Source organism: Crocuta crocuta, unplaced genomic scaffold, assembly GCF_008692635.1.
Source record: "Crocuta crocuta isolate KB4526 unplaced genomic scaffold, BGI_CrCroc_1.0 scaffold139, whole genome shotgun sequence".
Lineage (NCBI taxonomy): Eukaryota > Metazoa > Chordata > Mammalia > Carnivora > Hyaenidae > Crocuta > Crocuta crocuta.
This window is the reverse complement of record NW_027533258.1, coordinates 710,040-729,824: the sequence shown is the minus strand read 5'-3', so window position 1 is coordinate 729,824 and position 19,785 is coordinate 710,040. Positions and strand designations below refer to the sequence as shown.

Genomic DNA, 19,785 nt, shown 5'->3' with positions numbered 1-19,785 from the left:
TGCGGCGCAGAGGCGCTCTCCGCCAGCCCGCGCGCCCCCCCTGCGAGGTGGACGGATGGTCCGGCCCGGCCGAGTCACGCGCCTCGGGCTCGGCGCCGCGGCTGCAGCGGCAGCGGGTGAGTGAGGCGGCGGTGGTCAGACCTGGGGCTCCCCTGCCGGGTGGGAGGCGCGGGGACTCGCGGCGACCCGCGGACGTCCCGGCGGGNCGGAGCTGGGCTCTGAGCTCTCCCCGCCCCCTGGAATTCAGCTCCGCCGCGCCCCCGCGGCCACCCGCGCTCAGACTGCGCTTGCGGGAGGGAGCCCCGGAGCGGTCCCCCGGCTTGTCCAGGCAGCTCGAAGCGGGGCTGTCGCGCTGCTTCGTGGAATTTGAAGGGAGCCTGGCTTCCGGGAGGAGGGCTTACGGAGGGTGGTGGCGGCGAGAGGGAGTCGCTGAGGGCGAGGAAGGGTCCGCGCCCGTGTTGGAGAAGCCTGGCCGCCTTCGGGTTAGCTGTGGGGGCACAGCCGGGCTTTGAGTTGGTGTGCGGTGTTAGGGATCGGAGTGGCAGGGGGCCAGAGTGGAAAGGGTTGCTGAGAACCTGGGATGTGGATGGAGGCAGGGTGGGGTGCGGGGCAAACCCATGAACCGTAAAGGGGATGAGGAACGTGACCTGGGTTCAAAGCCCCATCAGCGTCGTCGGTTCATTCTCCTTTAATGCTGCCGGGAGACTGCACTCTTGGCCTTCCCTCCCTCCCTCCTTCCCAGGTTTTGCCTTCCCTCTGGTTTAGGGAAGAAGGTGTGTGTCATAATTCTTTTTTTTCCCCAGGCTGGCATTCTGAGGCCGGCACTGTGATGAGCTGATAGGCCTGGAAGGGTGGGTAGAAAACCACTTTTCTTCCCAGTGGTGGGTATTGTTAGATGCTCCTTACCGCCAGGAAAAAATGTCTCCGAATTGAGGCCCCAGGTGATCTTCAGCACCTGGGGAGGAGGCACAGGGCAAGGGGTTTGCTGAAAGGACGTACTGGTTCTCCAGCTCTTGGACCCCTGGCACCACCCACGGTGTCCCGCCTGAGTGGTAATAGGCGCCCCGTGTCCCAGCAGAGAAAGTGCTGGAGGCATTGGATTATCAACACTGTTATGAAGAGATTGGGAAATAGTGGCATGTGACCATGTTTACCCTTCTAGTGTCATACATCCGGAACTTTGTAAACCAGAAACCAGGTGAAGTCACTAGAGGTAGCAAAGCCACCACCGTGTAAATGGGCTTGAGCTGGAAGCAGTCTCCTGTGTAACTTTTCACCTTGCACTTGCTGCGATCCGGCTGCAGACCTAATAAGACTCCCCTGTGGGAGACTGGGTAGAGAAGGTGCAGAGGATTCTTACTGGCTAAGAGCTCTTAAGATACCGGAATTATTTGCAAAGTCCTCTTTGGTCCTCTGTGGTCCTATGAGAAGACCACAGGAAGTGGATGAAATAGACACAGGGCCAGGCTTAGCCATTGGGGGAGGGGGGGCTGTGGAAAGGGCCCTGCCTCTTGCAGTTATTTGGATTCTTCCTTTGAGTATAAAGTTGAAGAGACTGGGGGTGGGGGGCGGCAGTGTGCAGATTTCTGCTTCGTTGCATTCTGGAAAGCTCGTTGGGCGGGAAGAGCTGTTAGGCATACTCAAGCCAGTTTATTTTCTTCAATAAACATCTGGTAGAGATTGGAATTGGAGACTGAATAGAGAACTGACCTCCTGCTCCTCAGAATTCTGATTCCACATGCAGTGGTTAACCTGAGAGGTGGAGGTTCTTGTGTTTCTCAGCTTTTTTTTTTTTTTAATGTTTTATTTATTTCTGAGAGAGAGAGAGAGACAGCATGAGCAGGGGAGGACCAGAGAAAGAGGGAGACACAGAATCTGAAGCAGGTTCCAGGCTCCAAGCTAGTCAGCACACAGCCCAACTCGGGGCTCGAACCCACAAACCGTGAGATCATGACCTGAGCTGAAGTCGGATGCTTAACCAACTGAGCCACCCAGGCGCCCGTTTCTCAGCTTTAGGGTGGTACCGAATGAGGATAAGTAAGATGTTTGACATCACCCGGCAGGTAAGAGCTGGAGACGGGCTTTTTCTGTGTGACTTCAGAGCCAAGTGGTATGGCCCTGTCTTCCACTGGCTGCCTGGGGCTATGGGACTCCTGATCGGAAGTCAGAAGTCTTACCCTTTTGTCCGACAGGACTGCTTCTCTTTAAAAAACAAGACAAGGGGGTGCCTGGGTGGCTCAGTCATTTAAGTGTCCAGCTTCAGCCCAGGTCTTGATCTCACAGTTTGTGAGTTTGAGCCCTGCATCAAGCTCTGTGCTGCTGACAGCTCAGAGCCAGGAGCCTGCTTCAGGTTCTCTGTGTGTGTCTCTCTGTCCCTCCCCAATCGCACTCTATCAAAAATAAATAAACAATAAAAATTGTTTTTTTTTTTAATAAAAAAACAAAACCCAGAAAACTATTAACGAGAGTATCCCATGTTGACTATGAGTGCTGGTAAGTAGCTTAGGAACATCATGTTTGGTCTTTCCTTCCCATTTGAGGAGGAAAGAAACTTGCAGGTCTAAGGTCGGAAGAGTTGAATTGGCCTGGTGTGGGTAACCAACGGTAGGAAGCATGAGGACCCTAAATTTTAAAATATTTTGTGTTTTTAAAAAGACATAAATATATTTCTGTTCAAAAAATTCTTTAGGAAATAGTGCCGTAGACATGTAAAAGTTGAGCTCACGTTTCGGCTGCCATGCCAGCTTGCTGTCTGTTACTGCTCAAAAGGCAGGAGGCCCGTAAAGCCGTTCAGAGCCCTGAGAAGCCCCACATCTTTTTTTGTGATGTTCTGAGTTTAAGTTGGCAGTAAGCCGCTTGATTTTTGTGTGTGTATCACTAAGTCCGTTGCGCGTAGAATTCGCTTTGATTTTTTTTTCTTCCCTAGGAAAAAAACTTCAGGTCTTAGAGCTGAAGTATGGCTGTCCTGCCTGACGCATTTGGAAATGGCCTTGAGTGCTCTCAAGTAGGCGGGACAGTGGACGTGTAATTTTTGCTGGGGATAAAGGTTTGTGTTGATGCTCTATACATGGGGTGAACCTCAGCCACGTGCTGCTTTCATGCGATGTTTTGCTGGAAGGAACCGTAATTCTCTTTTATGTCTCAAGGAAGGTGTGGCCTCTCTTTCCAAGGTTAATGCCTCTGCCTTTGGGTCTCAAAACTACTTCTCTGAGGTTCTTACTCCATCAGTGGTCACCTCACCCCCTCTTCCACAGTGGATTCCTAAAGCATCATTGTCCTTGATCTCCCCAGAGTGAGCCTGGTGGAACCTTTGTTTAAATTGGCTTACGTTGCTCTCGTGACACTAGGCTCTCAGACTCCTATTCCCGTGATTGTGCTCTTGAACCTCTCCTGCCCAAAGATATCCTCGGTGAGCTCTCCACTTCCTGCGGCAGCAACTGCCCTCTCGTCACGGGCAGCTCCCAAATCCCCTCATCTGTCCAGCACGTCAACGTGGTGCCTACCGTGTGTGTCAGGGACTGTTGTAGACGCGGCCTAAGGCCGACTCCTGGCCACGCTTAGGGAACGCACGGACCGGGGAAGCGCGGTGCGAGGAGGCGAGTGTGATGCAGTGGATGTGAGCGGCTGTTCTCGGGGGCTGCTTTGGAAGGCCTCTCAGCAGGGACGTGCAAGGCAAAACTGAGTGGTCAGGGTGGGGAGTCAGGCAGAGGTCTGTGGCATGGCCTGGACCTTGGCCCCTTGCTTGGCCCTCCCTGATAGTGCAGTCTGTAATTGCCATGCAGCTCTCGGGGTTTTCCAGCTAAATGTCCTGCTGTCTCTCTAACCCTGTCTCCTCTCCCACCGCCCACCTCCCTCCGGGAAGTGCCCCGGCTGTGCATGCCAGGCACCCCCAAATCCTCATCTGATCCCATGCCTGACTCACATTGGCCCAGCTGATCTTCAGTTTCTGTTTTATATTGACCTCGGTCATTCCCACTGTAACACTTGAGCTCCAGCCCCTTCCTCAGGGACAGGGATGGGGACAGGGGTAGTAGTAGTCGTGGCAGCTGAGAGGTTGTCTGCGAGATGCCATCTGGGTGGCAGAGTAAGTGAGCCGGCTGGAGAAGGGAGGCCACCAGGAGGACACAGTGATGGACACACCACGTGGGGTTTTGAGGACATAGTCGCCCAGGACTTGCCCCCCGTGCGTGTTCGCACTGGATCTTCTGCTTTGTCTCCCACTGGGTTCAGCTTCCTGGGCAGGTGCCTTTGACTGGCCAAGCCTTGGTCGTGCCCATGCAGGGGGATGAGGACAGAGGATGTCTCGCCTTCTTTGGCTCTGTAACGGGGGAGGGGGTCCCCAAAAGAGAAGAGGGTTTGGATCCTGGCCACTGGGCTCTATGCACATTTACCATATNACGAACCGCGAGATCATGACCTAAGCGAAAGTCGGACGCTTAACCGACTAAGCCACCCAGGCGCCCCTGCCATATTTTTCATCAGAACCTATCAAAGGCTCTCCAATGTGTACAAACTTCCGGTCTTTACCGAGGCCTAGAAGATTCCCTAAAATCCACGTCTTCTGCCTGCATTACTCAGCTTTATAGACAGACCCTAAGTCCTGCCCCCTCCACCCCCACGGCTCCCTTCAGCTTTTAGTCAGGGAGCCCTTGTGTCCAAAAGCGCATCCCACCTCCTCCAGCACTTCTCTGCCGTGGCCCCGCCGTACTTTTCGTCCCAAGGCTGGCACCACAGGGAGAGCAAGCAGTCTGTCCTGTGTCCCTCCCCAACTAGGGGTAAGCTCTGTGAGGGTGGCGGCCTATCACCCAGCACAGCTGCTGTTGATTGAATAAATAAGCGTCTCCTCCAAACCCCACTGGCATTTGTTTGTGTCACATTTGCCCCATCGTCACTCACATGTGCGTTGTCTTCTGTGCTGACTACCTCGTAGTTGCAGCTCTAACTGAATGGTTTTCTGTGTGGTCCTTGAATTGCATCCTCCTTCCTCTGTTGTGACTCCTGGGTGGCATGGACTGAGTCTCATCCACCTTGTTTCCTCTGCACCTGGTGCAGTGCTGGGTGGGGGACCCAGCTCTGCCGGCCGGGAAGCCTGTTGCGGGCACCTGACCTGTACCCTGTGCCCTGGAGGAGCTGGCAGGTTCTGGGGTGCGAACACAGGCTGGGCGGCTGATGGTGTTCTCTCTCCTCCCCCCTACGCAGGCCGTCTGCTGTCCCCAGGCCACCATGAACGCCATCGTCGCTCTCTGTCACTTCTGCGAGCTCCATGGCCCCCGCACTCTCTTCTGCACTGAAGTTCTGCACGCCCCACTTCCTCAGGGGGCTGGGAATGGGGACAGCCCTGGCCAGGGCGAACAGGCTGAAGAGGAGGAAGGTGGCATTCAGATGAGCAGTCGGATCCGTGCTCACAGCCCAGCGGAAGGGGCCAGCGCGGAGTCCAGCAGCCCGGGACCCAAGAAGTCGGACATGTGTGAGGCAAGTGTCTCTCAGGGTGTTGGAGATGTGTCTTTCTCGACAGGGACTCGTGCTGTGTATTTGACCTCCTGGAGAGTGGGCAGGACACGCCGTGAGACAGGAGCAGTGGGCGTGACCTCACGGGAACGTGTGAGGTCGGACCGTTGTTTGTGGGTCCTGTGGAACGTGCTTGCTGCTTCTCATGTCCCTTTAGTTCTTTCCCTTCACCCCAGCCTCTGTTTTTCCAGCCCTCCCCTCTGCTGCCCATGTCTGCACGCGGGCCCATCCTAGGCTCCGCTTCCCTCAGTCCAGCATTCCCAGGAAGTTTTCTCCTCGTGCGGTCCTGGCTGTGACTTTTGGTGTCATTTTGTGAGCTCTAGGGAATGAGGTTTGAGTCCCCTCAGCAGGCTGCTGCTTGCAGTGACAGACGTGGGTCGGACCTGAAATCAGGGGTCCTGTTGTCACTCCAGTGTGAACAGGAATCTATCCGCCTTGGTTCAGTTCCACTGAGAAGCAGCTAGCAAGCCCCAGATTACTCTGTTTATTCCTGGAAGCATCTGTGAGGAAGCAGAAGGTGGGGAGAGCCTCGCTGCCATGACAAGTCTGACGGCTGTGACGGAGAAGGAAGGAAAGAGGGCTGGGCACAGTCCCTGAGCTGGAGTTGCGGTGGGAGGGCTCCTGCATCTCACAGGAGGGGCTCACCTCCATACCCTCGTGCAGTGTCAGGTGGGGGTAGCCCAGGATGCGTGCTCTCGGCACCAAGGCAGTGGTGGCTCCAGAGGGGCAGCACTGGGGCCTCCCGTCCCTCTGCTCCACAGGACACAACCTGAGCTTGTGTTCTATGCGCAGCAGCAGCTTGGAAGTCTGGCAACCGCCCGAGGCCCTCACTCAGTGTCTGTGTCAGCACCAAGGACAGAGGTTGACGCAGTGCTCTGCGTGAACCTCAGCTTTGCCTTCTGTAAACTGGGGATTCTCACTGTAATGATCTCATAGGGTTGCACTTTGGATTATATGAGGTAACGTATGCAGAGCTCTTCATGATACCTGCTACGTGAGTGCTCAGATTAGACCTTGTTCATGCTTTTTGACGATCTTTGCGATCTCTCTGCCCTCATTTTCCCATTCAGGGAACATTGAAATCTTCAGATAAGTACTCTAGAAGCCAGTTATTTTTCTATGAAAATATACTGAGTCTTTTGTCCTGATGTGTATAAGAAAGTTTGTTGCCTGCTTCCTGGCTAACTGGTCTTCTTTTCCTTCTGGGGGGCAGGGCTGCCGGTCACTTGCTGCGGGCCATCCCGGCTATATTAGCCATGATAAAGAGACCTCAATTAAATACGTCAGTCACCAGCACCCCAACCACCCCCAACTCTTCAGCATTGTCCGCCAGGCCTGCGTGCGGAGCCTGAGCTGTGAGGTGAGCACCGTGACCCCACAGGGGACTCTGGGAGTATCACGCGTATCCAGGTGCCCGAATGGGTTCAGTCCTGATTACAGTAAGGACAGAGTCAGTCCTGTCTTGAAGAGGATGGTGGATCAGTGAATGGGAGCACCGAGCAGCCCCAGTTCTCGAGAACTCCGTAATATGTTGGGTTGGACTCTGGTTTTCTAAGTGGTTCCTAGCTTATCATTTCAAGCTCTAGACTTCCGATGTCTGTTCCTTCCTGCTGAATATATTTCTAAGATCTTATGTATTTTTAGGATATGTCATTTATCATATCAGATAAATCACTTTTTTATTGTCTCCCTCATTGTTAGAAGCCTTAGGGGTCACCGGGTGCCCTCAGAACCTGTGGAAGGGTAAATCAGTTTGTTCCTTAACTATACCCAGCTGTTGTTTTGAGTTCAAGTCTGAGCTCTTATGTTTGTATCTGTCATGAAGAATTGATATTCCAGTTGTAAAATTTCCCTTTTCCGTACTGACTTGAGCAGACACACTGAGCCCCCTCTGTGTTTTCACTTACGGTTGCAGTGTGCCTACCTCCCGCTGGTTCCCTCCTTTTGATTTCCTGTTGTTAATGTCCTAGAAGCAGATGATTGTGCGTGATAGAATTGTGTGTAAAGTAAGAGTGAGTATGTCATGAGGGAGACCTAACTTCTCTCCTCTAAACAACGTGTGCAGATTTTTTTGAATGGACCCTACAGTGAGTCTTTTGACCTTCTCCAGTATATTTGAGATGAGTGATGTTGGCAAATCTGAGTCTGGAGTATTTACAATATTTGAATAGGAGTTATTTATGGCCCAAGTTAGAAAAAAGTCATTAAGCTACTCGCCCTTGCAGTCCAGGTTAACATATTATCTTTAGAAAGCTTGATCCCAGGAGCAGATGAAAGCAGTGTTTCTCTGTTGGCCCTACCTTCCCCACCCTTCCTATGATGAATGCTAGTTAACTAGTCCAGAGAGGTAGTCTGAGAAGGAGAATTCGACTTTGTGTCACTAAAGCAAGCACATGACTGTGTCCTGGAATGAGCGTTGATCTTCACAGGTCTGCCCTGGCCGTGAAGGCCCCATCTTCTTTGGGGATGAGCAGCACGGTTTCGTGTTCAGCCACACTTTCTTCATCAAAGACAGCCTGGCCAGGGGCTTCCAGCGCTGGTACAGCATCATCGCCATCATGATGGACCGGATTTACCTCATCAACTCCTGGCCCTTCCTGCTCGGGAAGATCCGAGGGATCATTGATGAGCTACAGGGCAAGGCACTCAAGGTGACCCCACAGAAAGAGTGGGTGGCAGTTGGGGAGGAGCTTCACGCCGACGGGGCTCAGAGCACGGGTGGATTTATGACCATACTCCAGGTCTTGGGCTGTCGCTCTGTCTGAATCTTCTGCTTTCAGCGTCGGGGCTGGTGGTGAGCGTCACAGTTGTCCTGCTTGCTTTCCTGGGCTCCCTGGAGTCCACTGTTGTCCCAGTTCTCCTCCGGCTCTGGCGTCTTTACTGCGGTTGGATGCCCTGGTGTCTCCCTGGTGCCTCTGCATCCTCTGACCTTATTTCAGAAGCCTGTCCGTTAATCGTGCTGTAGACCCCCCCCACCAGCGTAGACCTGTAGCTGTGGCATCGTGTGTCTCAGGATAGGCCAGGTTACACTGTGGAAACAGACAGCCCTTGGACCTTGAAACCAGTTGGGTGTTGTTTCTGTTTTGTGTCCTCTGCAGGGAAGTGGGGGGATCTACTCACTGCACTCAGCCCAGCAGGCGGAGCGGCAGCCACAGGGGAATGTTGCTCTTTTCTCTGCTGGAGGGGTGGACGGTGCTGGGGAGCCTTGTTTGTCTCCCCTCATTGCCAGAACCGGGCATGGGTCCCACCCACACAGGGTCTCTCAGTGGAAGCCTCCATGTGTCTGGGAGGGGAGACTGGACATACTTGCGGCATAACACTGATGACCACCCCCCATGTGCCACCGAGTCCCATCCAGTGCCTAGGGAGTCGGTTGTGGTGGAGGGTACAAGAGACACCTAACCGATTCCCCTTCTTCAGATGGCTTCTAATCAAATTATGAGGCAGAACCGTTCCATTTGGAATTGTGAGGCTGGCAGCACTTTGTGCACCCTGCCTCGGGACAGCAGAATGGGGCTGGGTTTTCAGGAGGAGGATCTGGGAAGTTGGCTGTGAACCACCAGGCTCTGGGCTGCTTGGCTGGTTTGGTTTGGTTTGGTTAAAAGGCTACCCCTTTCCAGGGTGCTTGATGGGCTCAGTCACTTAAGCATCCAATTTCAGCTCAGGTCATGATCTCACTGTTGATGAGTTCGAGCCCTGCGTCTGGCTCTGTGCTGACAGCTTGGAGCCTGGAGCCTGCTTCAGATTCTGTGTCTCCCTCTCTCTCTCTCTGCCACTCCACCGCTCACACTTTGTCTCTCTCTTTCAAAAATAAACATTAAAAAGCCACAACAGCAGACTAACCCTTTCTTTTGCGATTCAGGTATTTGAGGCAGAGCAGTTCGGATGCCCACAGCGTGCTCAGAGGATGAACACAGCCTTTACGCCATTCCTGCACCAAAGGAACGGTAACGCCGCTCGTTCCCTGACATCCTTGACAAGCGATGACAACTTGTGGGCATGTCTTCACACCTCCTTTGCTTGGTACGGAGCTGTTCAGGAGTTTCAGCCCGTGTTAGAATGGGAGCAGTCACAGCATAGTGATGGGGTTATGCATGAATCTGGGGAGAACTGTTGTTAGAGGAGCTCCCCTAAGTGCCTCCCTGCTGTGTGCTGTTGGCAGGCACTGACCTGGGCTGCGACCGGGGCTGGGTCCTCCTCTTCCTCCAGGCTTCTCCCCCCGAGCATGTATAAGATGTACTTCGGTGGCACTCACTTCCCCATGATCTGTTTGTTTGTACGTTATTAAAAAAAAATTTGTTTTCAGTGTTTATTTTTGAGAGACAAAGAGTGAGGAGGGGAGGGGCAGAGAGAGAGAGAGAGAGGGAGACACAGAATCCAGAACAGGCTCCAGGCTCTGAGCTGTCAGCACAGAGCCCGATGGGGGGCTCAAAGCCATGAACTGTGAGATGATGACCTGAGCTGAAGTCATACACTTAATCAGCTGAGCCTAGGCGCCCCTATCTATTTATTTTTTTAATTATTTTTTGAGAGAGAGAGCATAAGTAGGGGATGGGCAGAGAGAGAGAATCCCAAGCAGGCTCCACACTATCAGTGCAGAGCCTTACTCAGGGCTCAAATTCATGAACCTCAAGATCATGACCTGAGCCAAAACCCAAAAGTTGGATGCATACCTGGCTGAACCACCAAGGTGCCCCTCCCTGTGATATGTATAAAATGGTGCTCCCTTACCCAGAACAGTGATCAACTCCCTTCTTTGTCTTCGACAATAAACATTTATCTCATACAGTTCTGTGGGTCTGGAATTTGGGAGTGGCTTAGCTGGTGGTTCTGGCTCAGCTTCTTGGGAAGTCACAGGTCAGGCCTGCAGTCATCTGGCAGGTTGGTAGCTGCCGTGGGCAAGGTCATGTCAAGCACGTGCTGTGTGTGTGGAGTGTGCTGCTCACTAACACCTGCCAAGTCAGGAGGAAAGGGTTGCCTTGGAAAACCACCACAGGGTGCCGGGGCGGCTCATTCGGTTAAGTGTCCGACTCAAGTCATGATCTCACGGTTCATGAGTTTGAGCTGCACGTCCAGCTCTTTGCTGACAGCTCAGAGCCTGGAGCCTGATTCAGATTCTGTGTCTCCCTCTCTATCTGCTCCTCCCCCACTTGCACCCTCTCTCAAAAATCAATAAATGTTAAAAAAAATTTAAAAAGAAAAGAAAAAGAAAACCACCACAGTTTGGCCTCTGGCCTCAGATGGCTTCTGTTCCTTTCACTGCAAGATGCCTTTCCATAGACTCCCTCCCATTCTCATTCCTGTACCACAGCGGCTGGATGTGGGCGCTCATCGTGTAAGTCAGGCCCAGGTGCAGAGGAGGCACCTAGAACAAAGGTCTTTGAGGGTGGCTCCTGAGGGCCTGTGATGTCAAGAGAAGGAATCTGTCTCCTCCACCCAATGTACAGTCATTCAGGGAGGTTTTCACACAGACTCAAAATAGAGTAAATAGTCTAGTGAACTGCATGCCCTCATCATCCAGCTATAACGGTTGTCAACATTGGACTGATTTTTTGTCTCCTAACTTTTTTCCGGAGTGTTTCAGTTTTTTTGTTGTTGTTAATGTTTATATTCATTTCTGAGAGAGAGAGAGAGAGAGAGAGAGAGAGACAGTGTGAGCAGGGGAGGGTCAGAGAGAGAGGGAGACACAGAATCTGAAGCAGGCTCCAGGCTCTGAGCTGTCAGCACAGAGCCTGACGCGGGGCTCGAACCCACGAACTGTGAGATCATGACAGCCGAATTTGGACGCTTAACCAACTGAGCCACCCAGGCGCCCCACCAGAGTGTTTTCTTTGAAGCACATTTTAGTTACGTCATTTCAAACATAAAACCGTTATCCAGCAAAACTGACAAATTCCGTAGCATCATCCAGCCCAATCCATGTTCAGGTTTCCTGGTTTGCCTTGGAACTGACTATTGAAGTGGGGTTGGATCACTCCTCCACAGTGCAGATTGCTCTCCTAGCCTGGAGCACCTTCTCTTGTGCGTCCGTCAGCGACTCTTCTGTGCCTTTTGTTGGAAGACCTGGGTCACTTGTCCTGCAAAATTCTCTTTTTGGATTTGGCTCCTTGTAACCAGTGGTGCATGTAGCATGGTCTTTTATACGGCCTTCCCTGTAAACTAGTAGATCCAAAAGCTTGGTTGGCTTCAGTTTCCGTCTTTCTTTTGGTAAGAATACTTCACAGATGGTGCTTTGTTCTCCAGGCTCCTGAAAGCGTGCGGCAGCCGGCTGACTGAGAAGCTCCTGGAAGGTGCGCCCACGGAGGACACCCTGGTCCAGATGGAGAAGCTTGCGGGTGAGCCCAGAGAGCCCGTGCTGGAGGCCTTGCCTGTGGTGGCTGGCGGGGGCCACCTCACAGCCTCCAGGTCTCCCTCGGTCCTCGCGAAGGGGACCTGAGGATGAGAAAGCCAGGGGAAGCAGCTCAAAGTGCTTGCCCTTCGTTCTTGGTGTTTTTATCATGATTTCCTGTCTCCTTTGTCTTGATGGTCACATGAAAGTATCTAGTGCCCTAAGCAGGTTGGGAAAGTCTGCCAGTTGGGGTTGTTAGTCTGTGGAGAGGATGGATTGATTGAAGGTTTTCTTGTCCCTGTTTTATGATAATCAGGTACTTGGTCTCTCCAGACAGTCTCTCATTCTTTGCTGTTTAACAGTAAAACATTATTGGGTGTCGGCTGGACCCAAGGTTTTTGTGAAGGGTGGTTCCCAAGCCTTTGTCTGGGTGGTCCTCCCCAAGTTCATGACCAGAGCTCCACGTCTGGGGTCCTAGATGTTGTAAGTAACTCCCCAGGGGACTCCAGTGCCCCATGCACTGGGCCCAGAACCTCTGGTCTCAATCCAGCTGTGTTTTTCCTCTGGAGATAATTTGATTCTTGGTGTTCCAGGTCCATGGCCTCAGCTTTGGGGCTGGGAAAACCAGATTTGTGATGTGCGTCGTGTGTAGTGCGTGGTACCAGTAACACTTGACGCACTTCAGGTTGTGTAGAATTGACCTTAATGAATTGGAGCTGTTTCTAGGTTATTTCTAGTTATTTGCACGTACTGGATTCTAGTGTGCTGCTTTCCTGAGTGGGAGGAAGGGAGTAAAGTTTCAGCAAGAGCAGAGCAAGCTCTGAAAGACAAAACTGTAGCCATCCACCTTCATGTACTCGTGGATCAAGTTGGGCCTGGAACCATTTGTTACCCTGATTAGAAATCAGAAATTTCTAGGCTGGTGGACATGGCAAGGATAGTCTGTTGGTGAGAGTATTTACACAGAGAGCCAGGTCCATTCGAGCCTGTAGGAAGGATAGACATGCAGACACGCGGGACTCTCTGTCGTGTGCTGGACTGCAGTTTAGCTCAGAGCACACACTTGGATTTGGACAGACCTGGCACCAGATCCTGGCTCTGCTCCTGTGCACAGATAAGGCCTCTCCTGGTGGGTCTCACGTGGAACACGGAATGAGGATGTCATCGTTTGTGACAACTGTCACACAGATTAATGGAAATAACAAGTATTTCTTTATCTGTAAAATGAGAATAGCACTGATCTCAGGATACTTGGAAGGATGAAGTGGGATAGCGTGTGGCCGCCCCCAGCATAGCACCTGCCGGGGAAGTGCCGGTGAATCAGTGGTCAGCTTTCTCAGCATTGCCTCAAATTTTCCCATGACCGTGAGCAGCTCCTAGTGTTGCAGGCGCCTGCTCATCATGCAGTGGGAGCCTTTGAGCTCAGTAAGTAAGCAAGCAGACCGAGCCTCCCTGCTCACCCCAGGTCTCCGATGACGATAGGAAGTATGGAGAGCTGGCCAAAACCAGAAATCAGGAGATGCCCTGTGCTAAAGTGGAGGCAACAGTGTTGCGCTGAATGAAGGGATCCAGGGGCAGCATGTTCATAAATGTCTTTGTTGTCCGCCTTGCAGACTTAGAAGAGGAATCCGAAAGCTGGGAGAACTCTGAGGCTGAAGACGAGGAGAAAGCCTCTGTTGTGCCAGACGGTGCGGAAGGACGGGAGCTGACCAAATGCCCAGCAGATTCTTCCTTGCTCTCAGACTGTGGGAACTGGCAGCCCCGAAAGGCGTCTGTCTTTAAGTCCCTTCGGCACATGAGGCAGGTAGGCAGCAGCAGGGCACACCCCCTCTCGGAAGCTCTGGAGAAGAGCCAGCCGCCTCCTCATCCAGCACACTTGGTCCTTCAGACCCCTCGTGTTCAGGACCAGCAGGAGTGTTGGTTAGGAGTAACCAAAACCTCGATGGGAGGCTGAAGACAGCAGTGGCTGTCTGGGGTATCTTAGCCACAGGGTCAGTGCCCCCCTCTTAGTGATGATGTCGGTGTCACTTTTAAAGAAAGACTTGCATGGTTGGCTTCTCATCGTTTTCTAATCTTGTCATTCTGGAACCTTTTAAAGGAAGCGAGCACCACTGTTGGTTTGCATGCAGCCTAGACACTTTGCAAAGTAGAAACGATGGCCCTTCTTACAAAAAATTTTAAAGAACCCAGATGTCCAACTGTAGTAATTGCATCCAAATGATAGATTATCATTAAATACAAAGAAGAAAGTAAACAATATGTCGTGCAGGATGGTGTGTATGTTTATATATGCAGTACCAGAGATGGAGTCTCACACACTTTTGACCATGGTTCTATTTGGTCACATGAGAGGAAGAGATCATAAGATTATAAGGATAGTCAATTTTTATACTTTTCTGTGGTTATTTTTATAGTGAGCATGAGTTTTATCGTAAGATGGTTGTTTCCGTTTTGGAAAATGGAGTAAAGACTGATTTAATGGCACGTGCTCTGTGGGGCTCCTGGATTAAGGCACAGTCACCCATCAACATCACGTACTTGTCTAAAACCATCCTGGTCGATTACTCATGTAGTTTAAAGGTGGAAGGTATCTTAAATTCCATGGGAGGTGGGAGTATTTTGAAGCTATAAGAGTCTTACAAAATTTCTAGTATTCCTAGCCTCCCTTTTTATTTTTTAAAGCCATGCTTGTAAGCCATAGGCTAACAGACTAAATTCTCCTAAGATGCCTGCATCAGGGAAGTGATAAAAAGTCAGGTGGAGAGAGGGACTGTTCTGGCTGAAGCAGGATGAAGACAGCAGAATAAACAGTTGTGATCCTTAAGTGAATCCTGGATTGAAAGAATAGCAGCTATAAAGGATATTGTTAGAGGTTTGGGGCTCCGGATGCTGTGTTGGTGGCACATCGTGTGGGGTTTTTGGGTGTGTCGGAGAGCCTTGTCTTTCCTGGGTTCTTGTGTCATGCTGCCCATCCCTTACTTTCCAGTGGTTCAGCAAAATGGTGGATAGAGAGAGAAAATGATTGTTGCAAAAAAGGTAACACTTTCTCTGCTTCAAGTTTATAAAAAGAAATTGGAGAAAATATCTTAAAGTGTATGAGGGCTTTGGGATCAGGCTTTCAGATGCAAATCCAGAGACTTCTGTGTCTTCCTGACTGCAGACTAGTCACCAGCCTTTCTCTTGTGACCCATCTCCCTTCACTGTGCAGAGAGCACATGAATAACTTGAGGTACACAGAAGGAAACTCCCAGAGAAAACATGGACCTGTATTTTTCAGGTCCTGGGTGCCCCATCTTTTCGCATGTTGGCCTGGCACGTTCTCATGGGGAATCAAGTGATCTGGAAAAGCAGAGACGCAGACCTTGTCCAGTCAGCTTTTGAAGTTCTTCGGGTAAGAGGATCATTTCTCTTAAGTGTTTTGTAGCAGGACCGTGTTTGCTTCGTGGGCTTTTTTTTAAATCGTGACTTCGGGTGTGAATGTTAGGAGGCATTAATGGCTCAGTGCAAAGGTTCGTGCCTGACTCTAAGATCTTTGTTGTTTTCTCCATTGTTTAAAATGGCAGCCCTCGATGGTCGTTATTTTGGGAGTCTGTGCTTTCCTGATAGATTGATAACTGACTACCTTATCCCCCATCCCCAAATCCTTCTAAGAAGCCATGAGAGTGGTTCACAGTTGCCATAAAAACAGGTCTGGGTCGCCACACGTTCCTGTGCACAGAACATTCCCGATGAGTCAGGTGGGATGCGGGTCTACCATGCTGTCTGCGCCCCAGAGGCGTAGTGGGTGCCAAGCTGCAGGTCTGGCTCTGATGATATCGAAGTCCTTAGAAACCTGGTGCATGCTTCACGTCTGGCTAGGCCTGTGAGGGCACAAAATGCATATGACATAATGTCTCAGAAAGCTTAATATCTCTTTTTGGGATGAGGGGAGAGACAGACACCTGCGAAATCAAACAACGATAGAAAGATGAATACCGCAAAGCAAGAGGTGGCACGAGTCCTGCATGACAGATTGCCGGATGGGAGTCGGGGCCGTGTGGGAGACATCCCAGTGGGGCTGTGTGACCAGGGACGGCCTCTGGGAGGAGAAGCTCCGCACTGAGCTGCAGAGGCCGCGTGGGGTGTGTGCGATGGCTACAGGCAGAGGCGTGGGACGTTCCATCTGGTGTCGGTCTGAGCCACTCCGTCCTCTCTAGACTATGCTGCCAGTGGGCTGCGTCCGCATCATCCCTTACAGCAACCAGTACGAGGAGGCCTACCGGTGCAACTTCCTGGGGCTCAGCCCCCACGTGCAGATCCCCTCCCATGTGCTGTCCTCAGGTGTGTACCGTGCCCGTCTGACCCGAGTCCCTGCACCTCCAGGTGCACAAGCGGAAGCATATCTGCGCTGTGGATGTGGGGGTGCTGCTGGCTCGGAAGCAGGGGGAGCAGCTTTCCTGGTGGTTTTGGGTGTCTCTTTCCGTAAAATGGGGCGAGGGTTGGACTAGGAGGCCTCTGAGTGAGGGTGGCTTGTCTGGATGTGTTCTCGAGGGAGGGCAGGATACAGTCCTGGGGGTGGGGGGTGGGGAACCACACAGATGGATGTCAGGGGCTCGTCATGTGCTGAATTGGTGATGCCAACATGATTCCAGAGGCCACTCTTCTTTTACATGCCTTAAATCCATCCTTAGCGTTCATTAGTACAGTGAGGCTTGCTCAGCCCGGCTCTGCCCTCAGTGCCAACGGGCTCCCTCCTCCGGGCAGGGCCAAGGATCTACTTAGTGACCTCATCTTTTGGTTTTGGGAGTTGGGGGGTGGTCCCAGCCTCCCCAAGGAAGCCAGGGGCTTCTCTGAGCATCCGAGCACACCTATGGGAGGTGGCCGGAAGGGTGATGCACCCCAGCTGGGTCCTTGAGGAGGCACCTTTTTTTTTGGAACGTGGGTTCCTGGTTTCAGAGATGGGCTTGAACTTCACTATTAGCTGTGTGACCTTGAGCCAAACCTCTTTGTTTCCCTATCATAAAATGGGGCTAATGGGGACCACTTCACAAGGCTGTTTGGTGGTGGTAAGCGAACTGAGGTATATAATTAGTAGTAACTGTAACATACGCATTAGCTGAGGCAAGAGTTAACCCTCTACTGTATTCGCAAATACACCGAAAAAGGCTTTAAATGCCCAAGCATTAGTCTGGGGAGGCATTTCCACTCTTTGATTTGAGAGGACTTGGGGTGGCGGCAGGAGGCAGGCTCCCCGAGCCATGCATTTTGTGTTGCTGCAGAATTTGCTGTGGTCGTGGAGGCCCATACGGCCCCTCGCTCCAGCCTCCACCCCATCGGGTCCGAGGATGACCAGTCCCTCAGCAAATACGAGTTCGTCGTGACCAGCGGAAGTCCCGTAGCCGCTGACCGAGGTGGGTGCTGCTGAGCAGGGCTCTGTCTCCCAGGGGGAGGGGAGAAGAGGGTGGAGCCTGCCTCTCCCCCCGCCCCCGAGCTGAAGGCCCCACCCTTGTTCCAGTTGGCCCCACCATCCTGAACAAGATGGAAGCCGCTCTGACCAACCAGAATCTGTCTGTGGGTGTGGTGGACCAGTGCCTCGTCTGCCTCAAGGAAGAGTGGATGAAGTGAGCACCCAGCGCACTGGCCCTACCTTTGGCTTCCTCCCGGGGTCGATGCTACCTTTGGCAGCCGGCAGCAGTTACATTTTGCTGGCCAGAACCGGAAGCTGTTTCCAGAAAAAGAAGCTGTGGCCTCCATGAGAAATGGGGTAGCATAGAAGTTAAGAGCTTGGGTTCAAATAGCATCTTTGCCGTTTAGTCTGTTAGCTGGCTGACCGCGAGCCAGGTTAGCGCTCCTAGTCCTCACACTACTCCTTTGTGACATGGAGGTGACCTGCCTCCAAGAGAAGTCATTTTTGCTGCTTAATTAACTTTAAAATTCTGAAAGCCACATAACAGACGTTCCCTTTCCATTGAAGCTAACTAGTTATTCCCTTAATAATTTTTCCTTAGTAATTTTTTTGGTCAAATTCAATTAGTCAGACATTATCCTGAGTTATGAAGCTTGGGAGCAATGAATTCCTTTAATGAATTTAAAGAAACTGGGTTCCCCCCCACCCCCATTCTGAGGCACCAGCCGTGTTACCCGGGGTGGAAGTGCTGGGCAGGCGAGAGGTCCTGAAGCGCGCCGGCGCCTGCAGGGCCCCAGCTGGTCCTGAAGCCGTTAGGCCCTGGTGCAATTATGCTGTGGTGTCTGAGTGCTTTGTTTTTGGTTTTCTTCAGCAAAGTGAAGGTCCTTTTTAAATTCACCAAGGTGGACAGTCGACCCAAAGAGGACACGCAGAAGCTCCTGAGTATCCTTGGAGCATCCGAGGAGGACAACGTCAAGCTGCTCAAGTTCTGGATGACGGGCCTGAGCAAGACGTACAAATCGCACCTCATGTCCACAGTCCGCAGCCCCACGGCCTCAGAGCCTCGTAATTGAGCCCGCCTTGGGAATCTGACCCACGTTCACTTTCTGAAAAGTGGGGATTGCTATCTTGGCCACTGAGCTCAGAGACGGGCCTTGAAGGCAGGCACAGACCAGTCCTGTTTCTGAACCGCTGGCATGGAGCTGTTTCCTAGCAAGGAATGGAAACTGTTGCGGCAGAACTTTGCCCTCTGTGCGGGATTTGGGCCTGATACAGTTTTCAGCACCATTCCACGAGCTGGTTGAATTGCTGTAGCCCTGAAGCGGGCACGTGGAGATTTGGGACACTGGGTCCTCTGTGTGTGCGCACTCCTGTGGGAGATGACCAAGGACAACGTGCATCTCATGTCTCTCAAGGATTTAGATCTCAGAATTTATAGGGAAAACACCTCAGGCCGGTCCCAACTTGGGTATTTTGGCCACACTCTCAAGGTTAATGTTTGAACCTTACTGTTCGAAAATCCAAGACTTTTCCAGGTTTTATATGTCTGTGTGTATGTTTTGCTCCAGTTGTGACTTTTCAGGACATGTGCTGATCCTCAGTCATTGTTAGTAATCTGGTTTTGAGCTCTGGGAATGGCCTTTGTGGTGGAATGGATGTTTTCCTCATCTTTGGGCCCTCCGGAATTCATGTTCTGGAATTGTGTGACTTCCAAGGCTTCTGGCCACGCTCTCAGGTGGTTGCTTTGACGTTTCCCTGTGGCTTGAGGACAGGCCACTGATCCTTCTTACACAAAGATGATTCTTTGCTGAAACATCAGATGGAGCCATCTGTCTTGCCTGACTCACTGGAAGTGGAGTTGAGGGACCCAGCACAGTCCTCTTCCGTATCACTTAGCCCTTTATTGCTTCTTTAAACATTTACATTTGGCAGCAGGTAACAGTTTTCAGAATATGGTGACTTAAGATCGTCTCCTCATCCCAGTGTGTACCTTTGAAAAGGGTTCATGGCTTGGAGGGGTTTTCCAGCAGTTTTGCTGATTTGTTTATAGTTTTTTGTGTTTGCTTAATTTATATTTAACATGGAGACTAAGTTTATATGACTAGGTATCTATCACACAAGAACGTTGAAACACAATAAAGATGTATTTTTTTAAACTGTTGACTACATGGTTTTGTTGGTTTGATACCCAGAAGTTTTCTTGGGATCAGTCACAGAAAATATCGTGACTAAAATCAAACCTGTGTCCTTAGAACCATTTTGGAACTCTGGAGTTGGTTAAAGACTTGTGAATTCTAGAGGACTTGGACTGTACATTGTGGTTAGTTTTGATCAATTTTAGCTCCCAGCACAGAGCACTCCCCATCCCCTACCCCCAGCTACATAGGTGCGCAGGTGCCCTTGGAGCAGCCTGCACACCCCATAGGGGAGCTATGGTGGGTAAAAAGGACCCTAGAACCTAAAAAGGACCCTACAACCATCAGGGAATCTGTGCTCTGAGCACTGGTTGCTGCTTTGGATCACAGGTGCGAAGAGGCTGGAAGCCGTTGTTGCACCTCCCCTC

General features: G+C 51.6%; 1 protein-coding gene across 4 annotated transcripts; it reads left to right on the top strand.

Annotated features, from left to right (window-relative positions):
• The first annotated feature begins 47 nt into the window (after positions 1-47).
• Positions 48-19,378, top strand: FLCN (folliculin). Of its 4 annotated transcripts, none has more exons than XM_077746790.1 (13): positions 96-116; positions 2,927-3,046; positions 5,200-5,472; positions 6,722-6,868; positions 7,938-8,159; positions 9,371-9,531; positions 11,752-11,843; positions 13,450-13,640; positions 15,114-15,227; positions 16,033-16,156; positions 17,095-17,226; positions 17,331-17,436; positions 18,094-19,378. In XM_077746790.1, the coding sequence occupies exons 3-13, from the start codon at positions 5,224-5,226 to the stop codon at positions 18,293-18,295; spliced, it is 1,740 nt and encodes a 579-aa protein (XP_077602916.1). In that variant the 5' UTR covers positions 96-116; positions 2,927-3,046; positions 5,200-5,223; the 3' UTR covers positions 18,296-19,378. The 4 variants fall into 4 exon arrangements, with proteins under 4 accessions (XP_077602917.1, XP_077602920.1, XP_077602916.1 ...); XM_077746793.1 differs by having other exon boundaries at positions 18,125-18,248; XM_077746791.1 differs by lacking the exon at positions 2,927-3,046 and having other exon boundaries at positions 48-116.
• The last annotated feature ends 407 nt before the right edge of the window (positions 19,379-19,785 follow it).